The following is a 20,797-nucleotide window of genomic DNA, read 5'->3' on the forward strand; positions in this document are numbered from 1 at the left end:
GTAATTGTTGTTCTTTACTTTAGGTTTTCTTGAGGGTTTAATTTGCTGTCTGAAAAACACATGCTGATTTGTCAGTCTTGGGAAATGCTGAGACTTCTTAGGCCAACACCAAAGCAGGGAGTTTAAAATTAAACTAATATATAAATTTATTGACATCAAAAGAAATTGTGATGTTGAGAACCTCTGCAAATAAAGACATTTATTTAGGTACTGACCTATGCATCTCAGTTTCTAATTTTAGGTAACAAAAAAGAAAAGTTGTTCACCAAACATTCATTCTGCTTTTGCAAACAACACTAGACAGGGACAAAATAGTTCCCAAAATCATAAGAATTCCTACTTACATGGAGCAACTGAATCCACAGCATATTCGTAACAATGCTTACTAGGGAGAATTAGCTTATAAACACAAGAAGCAAAAGTATAGAAAAAGGAAAAAAAAAAAGAAAGACAAAGCAATTGCTAGTGTTCCTACTACCTCCCCTTTACCCTGTCAAAGCTCACTACTGTTAAGGCATATGGGACAATGTGTGATCATACAGGGACATCTCGCTACCAGGAGATTCTAAAAATACGGAGAGAAACTTATCCTCAAAACTGAGCTTTTGGGCTAGAAATTCTATTTATGCAGTCTCTCTCTTCCCCATCAGAATTTTTTCTGGAAGTTGATGCCAAAAATTGAAACCAGACTAAAAGCTCATTGAGGAGAAAATGTTATTACCTCCCCAGCCACCCACTGGCTGTTCAAATAATATTGTATATATCTGTGCACTTCTGCATATTTATTGAATTTGTCAAGTTTTTGTTCCCAAGTAAAACTTATTGGCCCTGTCAAAAGTTCACCAGCTGCACAAGTGACTTTGATGGCCTGAGGAACAGCCCTGGCGCTAGCGTCATGGAAGAGCCTGTGGCTTTCCTCTCCCTTTTCCAGCTGAGATCGGTATGTTGATGCATGGGGCCCAGAGAAGATACAGAAGGAGGGAAATTGAAAAAATAATAAACAATAAAAATATAAATTACAGAAAGCGCTCACCAAGCCATCCTGCTTTTATTATATGGCCTTGAGAAGGAATTTTGTATTTTCAATCAAACTATGTGGAATATGCATTGTAAACATTCTGCACCCACTGCTCAACATTTTTATAGCTTAGCAGGAGAAGAGCTAATAGGAATGTAGAATGGGTTGCTACATAATCCTTGTGGTGTGGCTGATGGGCTGTCATGCGAAAAGAACAGGGTTGGCAGGTGTCACCTCTTGAGATCACAGAGGATGGGAGCAGGACTGTGGGAATCCGGGGGCAAAACAGAGAACTGGGCGGAAAAAAACCCTTTTGCAGCAGGGTGATGAACAGCACCCTTGTGCCAACATCTTGGCAGATGTATCTGTCCCCCAAGGTGGGGAGTGAATGGAAGAACAGAGAATGAAGACTTGGAATAAAAAATTAAGACATACCAGCCTACATTTTTTTCTTATGATCTAGAGGGCAACATTAGACATATCCGCTGTGGCAGTCATTCGTGCCCAGAAGGTCTCACATGTTACAAAATTAGAAAGTGAAGGGAGAAAAAGAAGAACGTAGAGAAACAACACCCTCCAACACAGCAAACACAACAGCCTAGAAATGTTCAACCCATCACTGCTATCTCATGTTCATACTTACACAATGGTTTTCCCGATGTGCTTAAATGACTTCTCCACAAATTCACGGACACTATGGACCTCCCCAGTGGCTATGACAAAGTCCTCGGGCTCATCCGTTTGCAACATCAGCCACATGGCCTGTGGAAAGACAAAGTCAGATTCGGGGCACATGTAAGTGGCCTCTTTGGTACATGATATTATATTACTGCATTTTTGATTTGGAAATAACTACGCATACACACACATACCCCAAGCTGAGGAAACTAGCACCTTCCTGACATGGTGGCTATTAACCAGTTCAGTGCAATTCTGAAAAGAGCTTAATTATTTCTTATTATAGAAAACAACGCTGTATTTTATTTTCAATTTGTTTCACAGCAGGGGTTTCTGCAGGGGAGACTTTAGTATGTTTACTTTTGAACACTGAGACTTGGTTTAGTGCTCAAGAGCATGGATTCACTTGTTTCAAGCACTGCATGAATTGACACAGATATGGGGAAAAGAGAAAATTTTGTAATGATTCAGTCCAGAGTTCTGTTGTCCGTCTGTTATGGAATGATATCAAACACATCGAATCGTGAAAATATGGGTCCTTTTGGCAATTTCTTCTGTCATGTTTCTTCTGGCTAAATTGAGAGTTTAATTAAGTAATTCAGAAGGTAACTAAGAATAGTCAACAGTGTATTTGACCAAATTAATCTGGTTTTCCTGCTGAATATGTGCTGAATGGTACATATTAAAGCACAGTACCAGAAACTTTTTCTTTTGACACAGGAACAGAGAAAACACTGGTAAAAAAGTGAGACAACCATAAACATCTCTTTCAGAGAACTGTTTGCACAGGGGCAAAAATCGCAATAGGTTCTGAAGCAAAACTTAATAGAATTGTCAACATATTTGCATTTCAGGGGAGCAGGTTTCTTCCCACAGCAATGCCTTTCAGAGTCCCCTCCCACAAACAAATAATGATGGATGAGCACCATCTCAGAGGGCTGGCCAGCGTGAAATCAGTAAAGCAGATGGAAAAAGAGGCACGCAAAGACACGTGTGAGTCGTCTGAGGTATCATGGCAGGTACATTTCAGTGTTCTGATGCGCAAGCCACTGCTGTAGTGACTGGACTGTTTGACTACCTAGGAGCTGTAGGCGGACAGATTAATTATTACTTTAGATCAATCAAAATGATGTAAACACTTCATTTCCTTTGGAGAGGAAAATGGAATACCTGTATGGCACGATCCTCATTTAATAAATAACCAGAAAAGGAAAACAAAATAATTCAACTTTCTCTCCATATGGTAAAAAGGACTGTCATCTTCTCACAGTGTAATCCACAACGCTATTTGCATTGACCTCTTCACATCAGCTTTAAAGAAAACAACTTTAGTAGGTCCCTTGATGGCAGTGGATACTCTGCAAATCAGATTAATAAAAGCTTTGGGACAGCTCAGTTTCTCTTGGTAAATACCACCTGAAATATTCAATTTCCCCCCCCCCCCGCTTCTTAATAAATCAGTGTTCAGCGTAGCAAGGTGATACATTCCACTTAAATGGTTCTATTTGCAAATAATTTTTCTTCCCAGTTACCATTTTATGCATCTTACAAAGTTTTGACAAGATTTTATTAACATATTTCTTTTGAACCTTTTTGCTTCTTGAACGTGTGTGGAAGGCTGGGTTTTGGGCAACTGCTGTGTAAGTCCTTGACATTAATTGTGCTTTAGGGATATGACCTGCTGGGCAGGACAATGGCAGCAACTTTATTTTTCCTTTCCAGGGTTGAACATCCTAGCCAATGACGCAGAAATACCCGACTGGCTGATGAAACTCCTCTTGTGGGGAGGAGATGTCTTAACTCGTATCTCTCATATGAGATTTCTTGGAACATTGGGGTTTCCCTGCTGATTTGAGAGGTCACCATAAATCACCAACTCCCATTTCTTCATGACTCGACAAGCTTGCAGGATTCACAGTAGTAGCAGTTTCACAGAAAGGTAAAAGGAATACATAGAATAAGTAATTGATAGTTCTGGTTCTCCAAGCCTAGTCGCTGATTTCACAGACCTTCAGCTTTCATTAAGCAGCCCAGCTGAAAACAGCAATCTTCCTGATATGAGAAGGCACTATTTGAGTGAGCGAGGATTTCCAAGATTAGACAGTTGGTCAGAGTCAGAAGTTACAGCAGTTGTCCTCCTGACGTTAGTGGATGTTTGCCGCACATAATGAATTCAAGGTCTCGCCTTTCTTTGTTTGAAACGTACACAGCACTGTAGTATCAGTTACATCTGACAGAGATGTAACAACCAAACCTCATGTACTGGATGTAACCCCCACCCCCAAAATGCCACATAGGTTGACTGAATGTGCAATACTAGCATAAGGACCTGCTGTTTACTACGCACTTTTGTAAAGCAGAATTAATATGTCTAAGTAGAAGCAGGATCAGATTTATGATAAATTTTTGCCATCCCTCCACTTTTAAAAACCTCAGTATTGAAATTCATTGGACACAATTTTAGTGTGGGTGCTTACGCGGAGACATTCAAGAATCTGGTGAGTATTTAAAATATTTATACATTAATTTTGTGTATTAATATAAAATAGCATTGGAAGCCTCTCTTTACTGTAAAACATGCACTACATGCAAGGAGACAGCTACAAAATACTAACAATAAACCAGCCTTCAACAATTGGTCCCACCAAGTTTTATGCATTTGGATATATCAACTCTTGTCTACCATTTCAAAAAGCAAGCAATCACCATCTTAAACACACAATTTAAACTGCAGTAAATTTCTACAGGATCAACTCAGCAACAATCAAGCAATGCAGATAGAGCTGTTAAAAGCAATTTTTGCCTCAACCCCTACCAGGAAAGAATGTTTAGATTAATGATTACTTGAGAATCTATCACTGCTGGTTCTTTTATTTTTTCTGGCCTTCACAATTGTTGGCACATACAATTACCTCAATCAAATCAGGTATGAAAATAATGAACATTAAAAATTACAAAGTAAGCGAGCGATAGTTCTGTTTTGCTCTGTGGAAGGTGACCACATGCTGTTACTTTGAATGGGCCTTCATGAACAGTCTGCAAAAAACTGCAAAGGCAAGCCAGAAGATAGAAAAATCTTTGAACGAGCTCTGCATTCAAATCTTTATTTCTACAGGTACAGCCTGTGACAACCAATGAGAAATCTGTGTACAAGCAGTAGTTTTATGCTTTCCCTGCAGCAAGTGCCAGGAATGCGCTTCCCCCCACATCAGATTAATAAAGGCCCTTGACCTATCAATTTCTAGGCATTTCCTTTAAGAGTCCGTATTGTACCAGAGTCCGGGCTGAGAATGACAGGAAAGGGGGAGATTCAGCTCCAGGTTTATTTGTCATTACTGAATGGCTTACTGGTTTTAACAGAGGGGAAAAGCTTTGTTTAAATTTCCACTGAAAGTAATTAATGGTTATTGACTGGCAAATGAAGAACAGGTGACACTCTGAATTAGAAGATAAATGATCTCATGTTCTAGCGTGATAATGGGTTAGTAATTGCTACAAAGCCTCAGCCTAGTGCGTCCCATCATAATGCTAGATCATGTCCAGAACACAAAGGCCTCTGTGTGAGAGGTATTCAGCCGTTCACCTCCCAATACAGCTGCAGAGTGATTTGCTCCATTTATTCTCTGATGGACTGCACAACTGAGGCAAAAGTTCACCCATTCTCACCTTCCTGTTCACATGCTGAACCACATGACCCATGACATGGCTGAACTGGGATAAAAACATTGCCCAGCTTTGGCTCTTGGCTATCTTTTAACCATCGCAAGGTCATATATTTTAGGAATTTTTCTGGTGCAGGGCATGGAGTGTCATGGATTTTCCTGTATTTCTTTGTAACGGCTTTTCTGGATTGACTGACAGAAAGTAAAGAAATTGCTTGTGTTCAGTGCTGCCACTCTCTCCTTAATTTTTCGCTCAATCCAGGTAACAAAATGCGGGCAAATGTTGAAAAGGAAGAGAAAGCTACTATGGAAACAATTCAGGCTTCAGCTCTCTTAAAGTAAGACTGTTCCTTTAATGGCAAATGTAACAAAACATATTTTTCATATTTGAATTCTTTTTGACTCTGGTCTAGTGACTCACAAAGTCTAAAGGCAATACAATGTCATTTACATTTAAAGACAGAAACGTAACTGGAGAGAGATATGTAGCAAGTCTAGCAAGTGGACACACTTTTATGATTATGTGGACTGGGATATCTGTTCTGCATGCCTGAACTACAGCCTCTGCCAAAACTTTTCCTCTTTCATCTTTCCTTTCTTTCCTTTTCTGTATATAAACCCCTGCCAGTAGTAAGCACCATTTTCAAGCAACATATCCAAAACATGAACCAGTCTTCTCCCTGCCCAAATTTCTATGCTTACATGTTTGCACCTGGGCTAGTGAAGGGAAGAACCCAAGCTGGACTAACACAACCCCTGTATAGGTACATTCTGTGCATGCCACTGCTGTTATGGTTGTGGTGTGTCTGCTTGTCTTGAGCATCTGGAGTATGTTGTAGATGTGTTTCACCATTAACTACCAGTCCAGCATCCCAGTGAGAAAACATTTATTAACTGGGCTGTCATCCATGGAAAACAAAGACTCGGTAGTCGAGGTTATGTTTAACTCTATATATTAGATGCTTTTCTTTCACTGTCTGCTCTAGCATAGTATATTGTTGAAATGGGCTTGTAATCAGGTATCAGCCTATTTAAGAGCAAAAAGAAATGCAAATCCAACTTTCTGAGACTTTAAAATACATTCAATGATTTCTGCTCTAGAAATAAAAGATGATCTTTCAAGAGAATGATTAAAACCTTTTCTTATATTTCATCTGATGCAAGACCCAAAACAGATATGACTGGACAGACACACAATGTGATAAATGGAAAATGTTGCAGTTGGTACTAATTACTATTTCCCTGCACTGCTACACAGCATTTTTTTCCGAGCCCTATACTGTAAAAAAAAAATCTTTTGTACATATTTCTAGGTATTATGCAGAGAACTTCCGACTTCTTTGTATTTGCCACACACACCCCCCCCAAAAAAAATCAAACAAATCAGTAATGTTTAGTTTAGGAGATGGAACAGATAGTTGTAGTTTGATGCAGGGTGCATTGTCTGTGCATTTCAGAGACAAAGAAGCAGAGACTGGTGAATGTCTAGCTCTACTTACTTATCACTTGTGGAGGGCATGGGTTACCTCAAGGCTGTCAACAATTAGGGAGCAACTTCTGACTAAGTCAGAAAACATCACCACCCAGAGAGACCCAAGAGTACATTATCACCATTTATAGAAATTCTGTCTTTACAGTATTCCATACTCTATTGTCTAGAAGTGGGCAGAAGAATTCAGTGGGTTGGACATGGTACTCTCTAGTGATCCCAAACCTAGCTGTCCTGCTGGGGTCACCACTGAGAAGGAGAATTGAGCATTTTGGGCCAAAGCCTGATGAGCCTTTACAGGGATGTGGCAGCAAAGGAGAACGTTCTCCCCATATGGTGAGCACAAAGGCCTGGCATGACTGCTGTTCCTGCACGCATCGTGAGGGACTGTTCCCTTTGTGCCACAGAAGGCAGGGCTATTGTATCACCTCTCTCTCTGCATTGTTCCAACTCAATTGCACTGGCATAGAAAGAAGCTGCTCGGCATCTTCTGCGCTGCGCGACATGGGGAGATGTCATGCCCACGCACTTCCTGCCTGCCTGGATGTGAAGCAGTTCCAGATGCCATCGCCTGGCTCCTCCTGACACAACCCAGCTGACTGGCTATGGTTTCTCAAGCTGCTACAGAAATGACTACAATTGATGATCGTGCCTCAGAAAAGTGAGACTGGGGACATCGACTCAGAGATCTGAACCCAAACTGACTTCCAGTTTATTGGTTTATTTACTTTTGGAGGGCAGAGAAGGAAGAAGAGGTGCTATGCTGGCTGAGTCACCCACATCTGATTGACTTCTGTGACTGTTAAAAGCGTAGGTGTGTACTGGGTGTACCCGGTAGGCATGAGAGTGCATTATGTAAGGAGATTATATAAAGAGACAGCAATACTACATATAATACACACAGAGGGGAAAAAAACCTTACACATGTTCTCCACCCAACAGAGGCATAGCACACATGGTTGAAAAACACTAATGAAGCTCAAGTGCAGCTAAAAAGTCCAGTGATCGGAGTGAAATATAAGCTGCCTCTGCCTGAAAGCCAACAGAAAAGCGTTGGGCACGATCCCATGCTCCCTGCCACAATGGGACTTCAGTCTAAGTAATGACTATTGCCTTGGTACTTGTTTCTGACGATGTTATAAGGCAAGGCAAGCACTGCAGGGAGACTCTTGCCAAAGAAAACCACAGGGATGTGCTGCCAGGCATGCTGATACTCCCAAGAAGCCAGTGACAGCAGGAATATGGGAGTATGCCTAATCAATGTACTTCTACGCTTTTTTTCCTAAAATACTACCCTTCTTGGTCAGTTACTTAAAAAGTAAAGGTGTACACCCAATAAGCAAGAACCTTACTGTGCTGTTACAGTTTGCATTTGAAAGGCAAACTGAAGTTCACGACTGAGGTCATTGTCTAACAATGCAACAAGAGTGACACTTTTCGTAAGCTCAATCCTCTCCCAAAACCTACAGCAAAGAGATATTACCCAAGAAGTGCAGGACACATGCCTCTTCCTTTCCCCGAAAAGTCATCATCCTGTTCTCTCAGATCACTAAAAATGACAGCATTGGTGCAAGATCTGTTGCTCAGGAAACCTCCATTCATGGAAAAACCCTTCTGAAGACCATTTAAGTTTCTATCGGTTCTCATCAGTTTAAATACATTTTGATATGCTTCTTCCTTAACAGTGTAATGCCAAACATAAGGACACCAATGTCTGTGTACAAAGCTTTTCCTTCAGCATTGTCCTTTCTACTCACACAGAGGAGACATTGAGTATTTATGACATGGCAGCTGCTTCCATTCAGGGGAGCGATGTCTGCAAACCATAGACAGTTACATCACCGACATAAAAGGTAGGAGAATAGATTTGAGATGAAAACATTTTCCTCCAAGAGGAAAAACACATCATCTGATAAAAAACAATGGAATATTTACCTAAAGAATCCCAAGAAAGTAAACAAACAACAAAAAACACTTTTACCAATATACGTAGAAGTCTCCCTGGGGTATAGTCACAGAAATAATGTGTCGTGACTCATTTTATAAACTTTCTCATAGATTTTCAAAGTTATAGTTGATAAATTGCCACAGAAGCAATTTGAAGTATGCCTACTGATGTAGTCAAATCCTACGGTTTGGCTGTAGATGTGAACTTGTTCAGAGCTGAACTGAGTTCAGATCCATGATTCTTTTCTTTCAAGTTAAAAGAGTATAGTTGATATATTTAAAGATAACAATCCAACAATTATAAAGTTACTAAGATAATAAAATACCTGATAATCTTTGTGGAGCATCTTGAATGAAAACAATATCAATGTCTTCTGAAACAAAAGCCCTCACATCTGTAGGAAATACTGTCTAACTTCTCTCTTGTAAGCAGATAGGCCAATTGTTTTACAGATCTCAGGGAGGACTCGTGAAACTTTAGTAGGCAGTTTTATTAATAAAAACCACAAGAATTATAATCCAGATAAACCTTAAAGGTCAACCTTCCCTGTTAACGTAAAACAATGTTTCTCACATGCACCTCAGTTGAACACAAAGTTCTCATTGTGTTATCAAAAACTAGATTACTACAGCTTTTTTTTTTTTCTTGTGTCACTAAGTGTCAAAATATTGTTCATTCAATACATGGAAGTATTCGTATACAGTTTTATAACTGATCTTTAGTTGCTAGCTGGAGGCAAAAAAGAAACAGTAAAGCTGCTTGTTGGGAAACCTCACCAACAATGAAAATTAATATACGCCTTTTTTCATGCCAAAATAATTTGAACAGATTTTAAGGTCCACAATGGTTTGTTTATTCTTAAATGGTTAAATTGGAAGTGACGCGTGTGACACAAAGCAATTTAAATGAAATGATACAGAAAGGATGCATATATGCTCTGTTTCTTTCCTTTTAATTTTGGAGAATATTGTCACAATTGCTAACAAAGGCATGCCTTAAATTCTGTTTAAGAGAAAAGGGAAAAAATTCAAAGCTGAACAGAGAAAAATGAGAAAAAATTGAATTACAGAAAGTATGTGTGAGTTTTAACCTCTCAGATTTGTATTACCTAGACAAGACTACAGAATGAATACATTTCCCAGGCTCCACCTAGCAGACAGTTCTGAAAGATATTTGACCCACTTCCCCCTCCCTTTTTTCCCCTTCCAGAATTAATTTTCCCTGCTATTTTTATATGAATGAAAGAAAAAATGCCTCTTCACAAAGAAGCAGACTCCCATTTGACAGGATTACTCACTGCTAAAGTAAAGGGTTGTACCCAGGTTGTGTCGAGGGCAGAGAAATCTTAGGGACCCATGCCAGGAAGGACTGGTTGGGGCCATGATCTAACCACAAGAAAACAGACTAGGCTTTCAAGTCGAGTACTGGCATGTTTACTGGAGCAAAATGATCAGCCCTAAAATAATGATCACAACGTAGATATTGATCACAAAATGTTTACAGTGCAATATTTGACTATAAAAAGATCCTGGTTCATACTTCTGACACCTGTTTGACTCCTATTTGTTTCCTGGATTGCTTAGACACTTACAGCTAAGTGCAAGCTGACGTGGTCCTTTTGATGGGGGTCAGAGGAGCAACATGATCTGTGGATCAAAGCACTACTGATCTCCACACTATCAAAAATGCTGTTATCTATACCATGATTCAGGGAATGACTTTCTCTTTCCAAATCTTCCTTTCCTTTCTTCCCATTTGTGAACATTGCCTCTTCAGCTTGCCAGCTTGTTCACTCATGTTTGTAGGTCTGCAGGGATCTGCCCAGTGCCTATCCAGAAAAGGGATCTGACTCGGTTAAACCACTAGTAGTACTGTAATAAAGTGCTAAGAGCAGCAGAGAACTGCCAGAGCACAGGCAGATAGGCTTAGAGATAGTAAATCAGTACTTCATAAAGTTCACACGTGTTTGAGGGTATAATTGGGAAGGAAGAAGAGCAAGCCTTTAAGATATAGTAAAAGTAACAAAGCAACAGCACCGAGATAAATTTTATGAACAGCATATTTTTTTTTTTAAGAAATACGGGGACATAGAGTGAGTTAATAACATAAAAATAACCAGAATTCTATTTTATAATTTACATTTCCCCCAAAATTTCCAGAATTCTTGCTTCATGTTTCTGAACATTAAGGCATTTTCTCCTCAGACTGCTACCAGTTTCTGACCAATGTTACACTTCTGAATAATAATCTGAAACAATTGATTTGAAATGTTAATTTACTTGTCCTGAGGAAAACATCTATTATTCACTGGATTCTTATAAAATTAGAGTTATCCTTGTCTGAATAATCTGTATAAATAAAGAGCATGCTACCTTTAACATATCATTGAAACTTCATCTTCTGATTTTGTTCCAGTTTTCAGTCCACTGGAGTTGGAAAAAAGATTTTCATCATTAAGTCATCATTACGTATCAGGCTGTGGTAAAAATGTATACAAAGCATTGTTTTACTAACTATAAAAAACAAGAAGTCACCTGAAAAAGAATCAAGATGTTAAAGTAATGTCATTCCTGGTTCTGTGGAATTGTCCTTTTCCTTTACCAGAACATTTCAGGTGACAACGTTTTGGAATTTGACGCTAAATTCGCTTGGTTGAGTACAGAGACGAGAGCACAACCTTGATGCCTCAGGGATACGGTAATGCAATACAGAAGGATTTATTTTCTTTTTTATTTTTACCTCATGTCACAAGTTCAGTTTTAGGCCAACAGTACCCAAAACCGCCACCATGTGATATAACAGCTTATGCAAAGAGTCTGGCGGTTTTAACCCAAGCCCTGGGACAGAGGAATGTGCCTCACAGATTTGCTGCCACTGTGTTAGCGTTTCTGTTGCTCTGACCGAGTTTCTCCATGATCAGGGTTGGATACCAGCTGATGGTCTGTGCCGTCTCAAATCAAGGCATGGGAACTTCAGCTAGAAAAAGTAAATGGTAAAACAGTCCCAGAAACCAATGGACATATTTTAGAAGTCTGGCTGTGCAGCACAGACATGAAAAGGCAACTGGAAGATTTCTTTTGAGTGTGCTCAAAAATATATTTGGAGGGCACCTCGCAATGACCTTCCCTTGGCTTGTTCTGGTCATTCTGATTCCATCATCATTAGTAACTACTACTTCTGCAATGGCAGTTAGTTGCACTGAATCCTAAGTCAGGGAAAGGGAAGGGTCTGCATTAAAACTGTATATACGGCTGCTCTCCATGGGCTAGTGTCAAAATGGAATAGAAAATTTTATTCAGTTTGTTCCCACCAATAAATACAGTCCTGGCATCCTGGATAAATCCTTCATATAACAGCATGTGTTCTTTTATGCACCCTGGGAGCGATTCTATTTAAAGCCATGGAATTGTGGGTGTGAGACTGTAAGCACATCCACTTACCCAAAACAAAATTAAAACCTGTCTTATATTAGAGTCAGGAGAGCTGTTACAAAAAATGCAAACCATATGAAGTTTTAAGTATACTTATGTTTTTTATCTGTCTCTGTGTAGCATATACAATTGACTTTCACTGCCTGAGATGAAGTGCTGACAAGTGTTTTACCATATTATTACAGAATACCCCAGTAGCATTATCACACTTCAACTTTTGCTTGCAATAAATCTCTGCTACATGAACGTCAGAAGTCATTGCTCATATCATATCCAGACAAAGTAAGGGCCCTCCCTCCCCAGTGGACGTGAACAAGACTGCACACTCTAGGTATTCTGCTGTTGAGGCTGGAATAGCCCCCGCAGGCCAGACACCAGGAACAACGTTCCCACAAGCATTACTTGGCAAGGGCCAGAGGTCTGTTCTCAGGCAAATAACAGTGGCATAGGCATGAGTCATTGCAGAACGCAATGGATTTATCACCACGACGACATTATCATCCCTTATATGCCAGTTTCTATGTGCAAGTCTCTTTTAATTTTTTTTTTTTCTTCTCGCAGATTTATAACTCAACTGCTGAAACACATTTCACATGAACAGGGTTCTCTGCTCTGTGTACTTTTTTTTTAATAGCTATACCATATACCATATTCTAATTGCATGGGTCCAGCTTTAGGTCCAGCCTGTTTATTGGTTTCAGTTTGGTCAAAGCAAATGATGCGCAGTCATCATCTCCAGTGTCCCAATCTCAGTGGTGACAGTGCCTCTCTGTGGCCTTGACTAAGGCATTTAACCTTACCTCCTAAATTTTGCTGTCTGTGAAGCTGGAGTGATAGTGTTTATGCAACTAGAGTGCTGTAAGAAAGTTAAGGGTAGCACAGACATTTCATTAAGAAGGGCAGTATTTGTTACAGAATTAGATGCCTTCGTCTGCACTTTTATAGTGAAAAAAGATATTTTTCCCTCTAAAAGGTGGGAATTCAAACATTCTTCCTTCATACTGACTAGGCCTGGACTAATTAAAAAATGCATTAAAGGGGCAAGGAAACCCAAGGATGAGAGTGCATAGAAATGATTGTTAGATTACACATTCCAAAACTCAATGAAAAAGACATTTCTTGAGATACTGCACATTTCCATTGTGATGCAAGAAATAAGCGAGATAACTATTTAGGTGACCAAGATACTAATAAGCAAGCTACAGTGGTTTCTTGCTGTCTTTTTCTCTCTTGCCTAACATTTAGCAAATACAATTTTTCCCCTTTTGCACAATAATTGAGGGAAACCTGGAAATAAACTCTTTGAATCTTCCAATAGAAATGAGCTTCATGCTGCAAACTGTGCCTGATTCGGACTTCACATGAGATTAATTTCATGAAATTCTACAGCCTGACTGTCGACATAAAAGAGAGGAAAGTGGGGCCTGTAGTTCATATTAGTGTATGTAGCTCTCTGACGCTGCAGTATTTTCTATATCAGACCCAAGAGGTGGTTGTAAACTCAGGTATGAAACTGTTGCATCAAATGGTGAAACAATAACTAAACTTATTGTTAAACATCCTCACTTAGTATTCATCCCCTTTTTAACACAAAGGAAAAAAATGAAGCATGAGACGTGGGAAGGAAAGGCAATAAAACCATCTAGCTGCACATCCTAGAGAAACGTCTAAAGCCTGAGATCGCTACAGTCAGACCTCCCTCGAATCCTACACTCTCTAGCTGCCACCTCTCCTCAGTCCCCACGCTGACCCCCTGAATCAAGCCAGATGGGACTGGCGGAGACATGTCAAGGAAGTGCTGAAAAGGTGACTTGGGTCTCTGGCAGCTAGTCTGGAGCTCGTTTCTATGTGGAATCTCTGGGGGCTGCTGCTTTGCAATTTCTCAGGAATGTTTAATTCTCCTCATCCCTTTGCTGAGTCTCTCTGGAGGGGTCACGGAGGCCTGTGACATCCCTGGAGGGCACTGCCTAACTAAATTAGCATGAGATAACTTTGGACTCTCTTCCAAACAAGAAAATACAAGGGAGAGAATTTCATTAAAATCAGAAGACTAGGTGATCCAAGTTAATCCCAGCCCAGAGCTGCTGCAGAGATGTTCGCTGTTTATATTTTGACTTTACTCTCTGTTACAGAGTTCACTGACTATAATGGAAGCTGCGTTAAGTGCACTGCTTGACCTTAGTTGACCAAATCTTAGTTTTATAATAAAGACAAAAAGTGGGTTTGGTGGCTCTAAAAGGTTTGACTAGCCGCTGTTTTGCGTGTTTGTGTGTGACTACGTAGGGCACTGAGTAAATGGTAAATTATAAACACTGATGTACTTCACTCTTTATATGAGCTTTTTAATCAGGAAACATGAATTCTTTAATATACAACAGTATTATAATTCATACATATATGTGTGTAGGCATAGCATTCGTTAGCAAAGCAAATACAACTACGAAGTCCCAGACTTGTTTTTTTTCTTCTTTTTTAAAGACTTGTGTACACAAAGTTTTATTTAGGTTCCCTCAGCAGATGAAGGAAAAAAAAAACCTCTACCACAGGAGGTAAAAAAGAAAAAGACAACTTAGAAAGAGGGAACGCTGAGATCTGCACACGCTTCTGCAATAGCACGTTTCCCATGTAACTCAAGGGCAGGGTAAAACACAAAGGTAGCTCAACGCACCCAGCAATATCCCACCTCATCTTCCAGCAGTGAGAGAACTGTAGCAAACACCACACCAAATACCTCCAAAACCAAGGATTCGACTCTCTGTATACAAACAGGACGGGGAACGAATTAGAAATTTTTCACTCGGGCTGAGGTTATAATAGCTGACTCTAGGGAAACAGGAGATGAAATAAAAATGTACCAGAAAAACCTCATTGCCTGAGCTTGATCTATCGGAAAAACTGGGTTGGTGAGACCCTGGAATTCACACTTCAAAGTACTATTAAATATATTGGTAGTAATAAACTGAGACCACCTAACTTAGCGCAATATGAATGAAAACCATACTATTCTTACAGACCTGAGATTAGAAAATGAAATCTTACTTTATTAAATGCTGTTTATAAGCCAGTCCGGCATAAGAGCATGTTTTGGATATACTGGGACAAACACTCCTCCTTCTGAGAAGACAAGAAGAAAAGGAAAAGTTACAAAAGTTCATGCAGTTCACATTAAGGACAACCCAATGTGCTCTCTCCCTTCAGGAAGGAAATACTAGCATGGCCTCTTAGCTACACGCTGAGGGCAACAATCTGCTGGGAAACATGACTTCGAGTCGACAGAACTTGGGGCACCAACAGGCTAAACCAGGCTGTCATAATTGTCTCCTTCTCACAGAAGGGCTGCTGCTTTGCCACGGGTGCTACTGGGTTTCTACATGCACAGTTAAAAATCAAAGCAAATTTTCCCGCTGAGCTTTTCCAACAGAACTGAGTGTCTGTTCAGTAGGTGCCTTTTCTAGTCTTCCTCAGAAAAGACAGAGAGATACACCAAAGGAGAAAGTTACTCCAGCATGGGGGAGAGACTGGAGAAAATGCATGAAAATCAATTCTTCCTTCCACAGTGAATACTCCTTCCCCCTCCCTAAAGCTTGTTTCATCACCAAAATCATACCCTGAAATCAGGCATGTGGACCCAAATCCTGACCCCCTGGAGTCAGTCAAATCTTTGCTACAGACTTCTGTGAGGATGGAATTTCATTCCAAGTGTAGGAGCCTGTCACGGCCAAAGGCGAAAAAAAAGGGTATTTTCCACACAGGCTCTGCTTTTCTACTTTTGTGCCCCTCGGGAAACTGATGCAATTAGATCCCTATTATTATATACTGGAAGGGCACATTTGGCACTGCATGTGAGTTTATGTACTTTTAAAAGTTTATGTACTTAGAAAACAGAGGGAAATTTTAAATATAAGTTACGTTCTTTCAAACACCAGACTTTATATATAAACAGTTCAGAGCTGCTATAGTCTGGTAAGTGAATAATTAGGAAGAAAAATGCATGTGAAATATATGATAAGCTGGCAGAGAAAGATTACTAAATAAGTTTCTTCCCCCTTTTTATTGCCAAAACAAGAGATAACAATTCATATTTGCATCCAAAAACTAATCAAACTAACTTCAAATATTTGAATGAGAACCACAAGGAAGGAGACCTAAATTTATAGCTATAGGCCTTTGTCTTTGTTGTAGGCCTTCCTGGAAAGGTGCAAATAGGAAAATTAATCCAAACAAACTTCGGGTGTGATCTCAACAAATCTACTTATAACCGCATTAAATGCATCCTTTGTCAGAATGAGAGTCCTCCCTTTTATCTACCTAAATTCAGGACTCTTCAGTCCTGAATACAAGCCCACATTGGGGTTTAATGCAACTAAACTGATCTACTTTACAATTTAACCCAGACTGATTTTCCTGGACCAGACCCATCAGTGTACTGCGCTGCGAGGAGCAACATGTGTGGTGAGTGATAGACCCTTGGAGTTCTTACTATGTACACTGAATTTTCTTGCCCTTTTTTTTTAATATATAAAAACAGCTCAGCTTTTGTTCTGATTCGTTAAAAACCTACTTTCTCCTCCATGAATTTTAACTGGATACATGAGTCTCCATTACCCTAAATTATCAGCAATGGTATTTTGAAGTATTTACCAAATAATCAGTTTTGTCTCCTGAGAAAGCAGCAAGTCAACGGTGAAGAAAATCCTTGCATTTTCAAATACGGCATGCACAAGAAGGACACACATGCATCCTCATATATCATATGCATATCCTGGTATGTCAATTAGTCTGTAATATGCTTTCAGCTATTTCTGGGTAAAGGTACCACAGAAATCTAAGTAATTTTCATCATATCGGAGCTTTTATATGCTTTACCAGAACCAACCTAGATAGCAAGGAAGGATTTTGTCTTTATGTTGTGGGGCAAGAAAGGAAGATGCCTTCTTTCCAACTCTCTCAGCAACCCAATGCCTGGAGGAGCAACAGGAAAGAAGCCATGGTGACCTCTCTGAACTCATGGAAGCAGCTGCCAGCTCAGCCGGAGGAGCATTGCTGACAGACTGTAGCACCTACCACTGGAAGAAGCCTTTAAGCCAGTTCTCTGTCTCTTTACATCCTCTACCCCTAAATTATACAAATGGAAGAGCAAGAAAGGGCTTTCAGAAATCTCAGGAGTCGGCTTTTAATTAGACTGCATAAAGAAGTCGCCAAGTTAGTGTTTTCAGTTACCCATACAAAATCAATATAATTGCTGTATTGAGCAAGCAAGGCATACCTTTGTTTAAGATATGATTTATGAATTATTCCAACCTTCTCAAACACTTTGTCTTTTGGCATATCAATGTTCTTTCTCTCTGAATTTAAAATTCTAAACAAATATTTAAACTTCTAAAAAAATTTAAACTCGGCGGATACCAGAAAAACCCCTGTCTCACATGTAGAGAAAAATAGCACACAAAAAGGAAAATGCTGACTTTTCTAATTCTAGTTTTAAAGGTACCTTTGAAAGTCTTCTAGCCATTATCACAATGGAGTTCAGCAACAACCTTTTTTCTCTACCTTTGAGAAAATGAAATTACTAAAAGAAGAGGAAGCAAAATAGGCAGAGATGGTGGGAGAAATTTTGAATTTCTTTTTATTTTAAGACTAAAAGTATGAGAATGTCAGGGAAACCAGAACACAGCTGATATTCTAATCCTGAATACTTTAATATACACATTTAACCTTAGACATTAAAGGGGTCTCATGCACATACAAGTGGGGGAAATACATACATGTTCTCATTGTACCAACACCACACAGAGATGCCACATGGCACTGAATCAGGACGGCTGGTCAGTTAAGGCTTCTTTTTGTTTACCCTGTTGTGAAGCCAGTGTAAACGTACCGTCTTAAGACTCTGTTAGAGAGCTTTAAGTAAAAGCACTTGTACTTGTGATGGGTTAAGAGCACACAGTGAATCTGTTATCCTGGCTCAGCTACACAAGGCAACTCACTAAGCCACAGGAACTTGTACATGTAACTCACCCCTAAGTGTCTGCTCTTACTGGATGTGTGTCCCCTCTCCCCATCCCCTGCCCAAAATATAGAAGAGTCAAGCACAGGCCCTGGTTTTGCAAATACTTCAGAACACAGGGTGTAGATCAAACAGGGCTCTGGCCAGAAGCTTCATCAAACTCTGACCTTTAAAGAAGTTGTTTAGGCTCTGCAGTTCAAAAAGGGTTGATATGGAGCTCAAAACAAAAGGCAGAAGAAGAGGGAGGAGGAGGAGAGAAGAACATTTTCTGGCATATGACCCAGGTTTAAAACTGTGTTTCATTTTCTTAAACAAAACCAAAACACTCCTCCAACTTTGGGAAATCCCTAGAAAAACAACAGAAAACATTGTTTCAGAAGGCAATTATGGTCACCAAAATGACACATCATTTATGAATGGAAGTACTTAGAAGAGAGTAAACTAATTCTTAAGGACAATAGCAAACATGCATTGGACCTAAATTTGCTGTTTCCTTGGCACTGTTACACTAGCAATTCAATTACTCAAAATTTGCACTACTGTAACAAAAAGCAGAACCAAGCCTGTTATTTCCATCAGTGACAAAGAAATACTTATATCCTAACTGTGCAAAAGTCTTCATGAAACCACAGAATGAATGACTTAATCAGTAGATTGATCAGAAAATTCCTAATAGTAGTAAGGGTAGTAGTAGTAGCGACAATAATAATAATGATAATGATGTGGCCACGCATTACAGGCATACATTATTCAGCTTCAAAAGGATGCCTCTATCAGTTGTACAAGTCTTATGCACTTTACATGCACACAGTTGTGTGTCCAGTAACTCCTGCTTTCCTACTGGCTTATTTCAATCAAAATTTGGCAAAGGGACGGCAGTACCAAAAATATTAATTGACTGCAAGTCTTGCTGAAATAGAAGTTGTCAAGGGGAGGGATACCCTGTCGGACCACTGAGGGAATGGCCAAGCCTGAATGTAAGTCCTAGTAGGCAGCAGGGAATGCACAGAGGAAGAAGCTATTACAAAGGCTCAGAATGCATGGGAAACTCCACGCGGAAGTTGCAGCTTGTTAGATACTAGAGACCCAACCATGTGTTATAAAACAAACGGCTTGCTTACAGGACCATGTCTTCAGAAAACGAAGTTCAGACTTGCCAGCTTTGGAGACAGATTTACTGTGCAGGAACACAGCCTTTCTTTTTTTGTTTCATTTTAAACAGTGTTGGCTTGTGTAACAACTAACACACAGTAATTAGAAATGGAGAGGCTGAGGTTTGCTCAACATACCTGAGCAGCAGTATGAAATTTTGTGCAAGTTTCCCCATCAGCTGCTCCTATTCTGCCAAGGCAAGTGCACGGGATGCTAGCAGGGAAACCCTTTGCCCCTTCCAGTCAGCTGCATACTGCACCACTGGTGTCCCAAAGAGCAGATTAACCTGGCAGAGGCTGAGGGCAGACGACAGCTGGTCTGTAGGGCCACAATAAGAGCAAATTGCTTCCTGCCAGAGCAAGGGTTAAACCAGGAAACATGCTGCTGTCTTATCATTGCAATGCCTGCCCCGGTCTGCTGACAGCATCTGCTTGCTTTCCCCTAATTCCAGGCAGGATCACGCATTGATGGTATAGCCCAGTGGCTACCAGGTGGGCCGCCAGCTCTCTGCTTTTCTATGTGGATTGACATATAGAATTTAGTCTGATCAAGGAGATGAGAAAATGTAAACAACAAAATGTCGCCAGTTCAAACTTTTTCATTTCCTAGCACCCTCAGATGGAATTGGTTCAGAGAGACTACTTCCCTTGTACGCCCCCCATCTCAGCCCAGATGTACAGAAAGCTCTCAGTGACAACAGTCCTACAGGTTGTACCCATGGCTCTGACTGTGGCAGCTTGGCTGGACTGTGGGAACCTATAACATCCTTCAGTCACGAGGGGAGAATAATTATCTGCCAAAGTCCCAAATAAGTTGTCATCAAGGCACTTGTCTCAGATCAGCCCTGATCTCACCAGCAGGCATTGCTGCTCAACTGGAACAAAAATGCCAAGACATTTCATCTCTTAATTGAAGTAAAAACATCCATACATGTGGGTCTCTAGAGGAAGCCATTCTTTCCATGTGCAATCCCAACATACTCCTTTCTCAACACATTTTCAGTCATGACTCAGACCTGAGAATGCCACTGAGGAAGAAGGAGGATGCACTGCTGTACAAACTCTAATCCAGCCAGATTACTGTGGTCTACTGGGCAGGCAATTAGAGACAGAGAAACACTGGAGACTATACCTCATCTTTGGGGTAACGGAAAGCTGTCAGATCTTTAATTTTCTATCACATTGTGGTATCTACCAAAATGTCTTTGAAGATTTTTACAATTAGATACTATATAATATTTTGCCATACATCAAGAATATGAACATAAGGTATTTAGAGATGTTTGGAACAGCAAGCTATATTAGTCCTATGAAAAGCCCTACGTTGTCATCTTTCTGTAATCATTCCACAAGTAGGATCATAAGTATTTTTCTTCACATGTTGTCTGTGTGTGTTCAGTTTGCAGCTCTATG

General features: G+C 40.0%; 1 protein-coding gene across 3 annotated transcripts in view; it reads right to left on the reverse strand.

Moving 5' to 3' along the window:
• GMDS (GDP-mannose 4,6-dehydratase) overlaps positions 1-20,797 on the reverse strand; it is a 423,518-nt gene that overhangs the window by 79,931 nt on the left and 322,790 nt on the right. For all 3 annotated transcript variants that reach the window (XM_075084163.1, XM_075084161.1, XM_075084162.1), the window contains one exon: positions 1,662-1,780. In XM_075084163.1, the coding sequence (XP_074940264.1) occupies positions 1,662-1,780 (119 nt within the window). The remainder of the gene's footprint in view (positions 1-1,661; positions 1,781-20,797) is intronic.

Source organism: Phalacrocorax aristotelis, chromosome 2, assembly GCF_949628215.1.
Source record: "Phalacrocorax aristotelis chromosome 2, bGulAri2.1, whole genome shotgun sequence".
NCBI classification, from domain to species: Eukaryota; Metazoa; Chordata; class Aves; order Suliformes; family Phalacrocoracidae; genus Phalacrocorax; species Phalacrocorax aristotelis.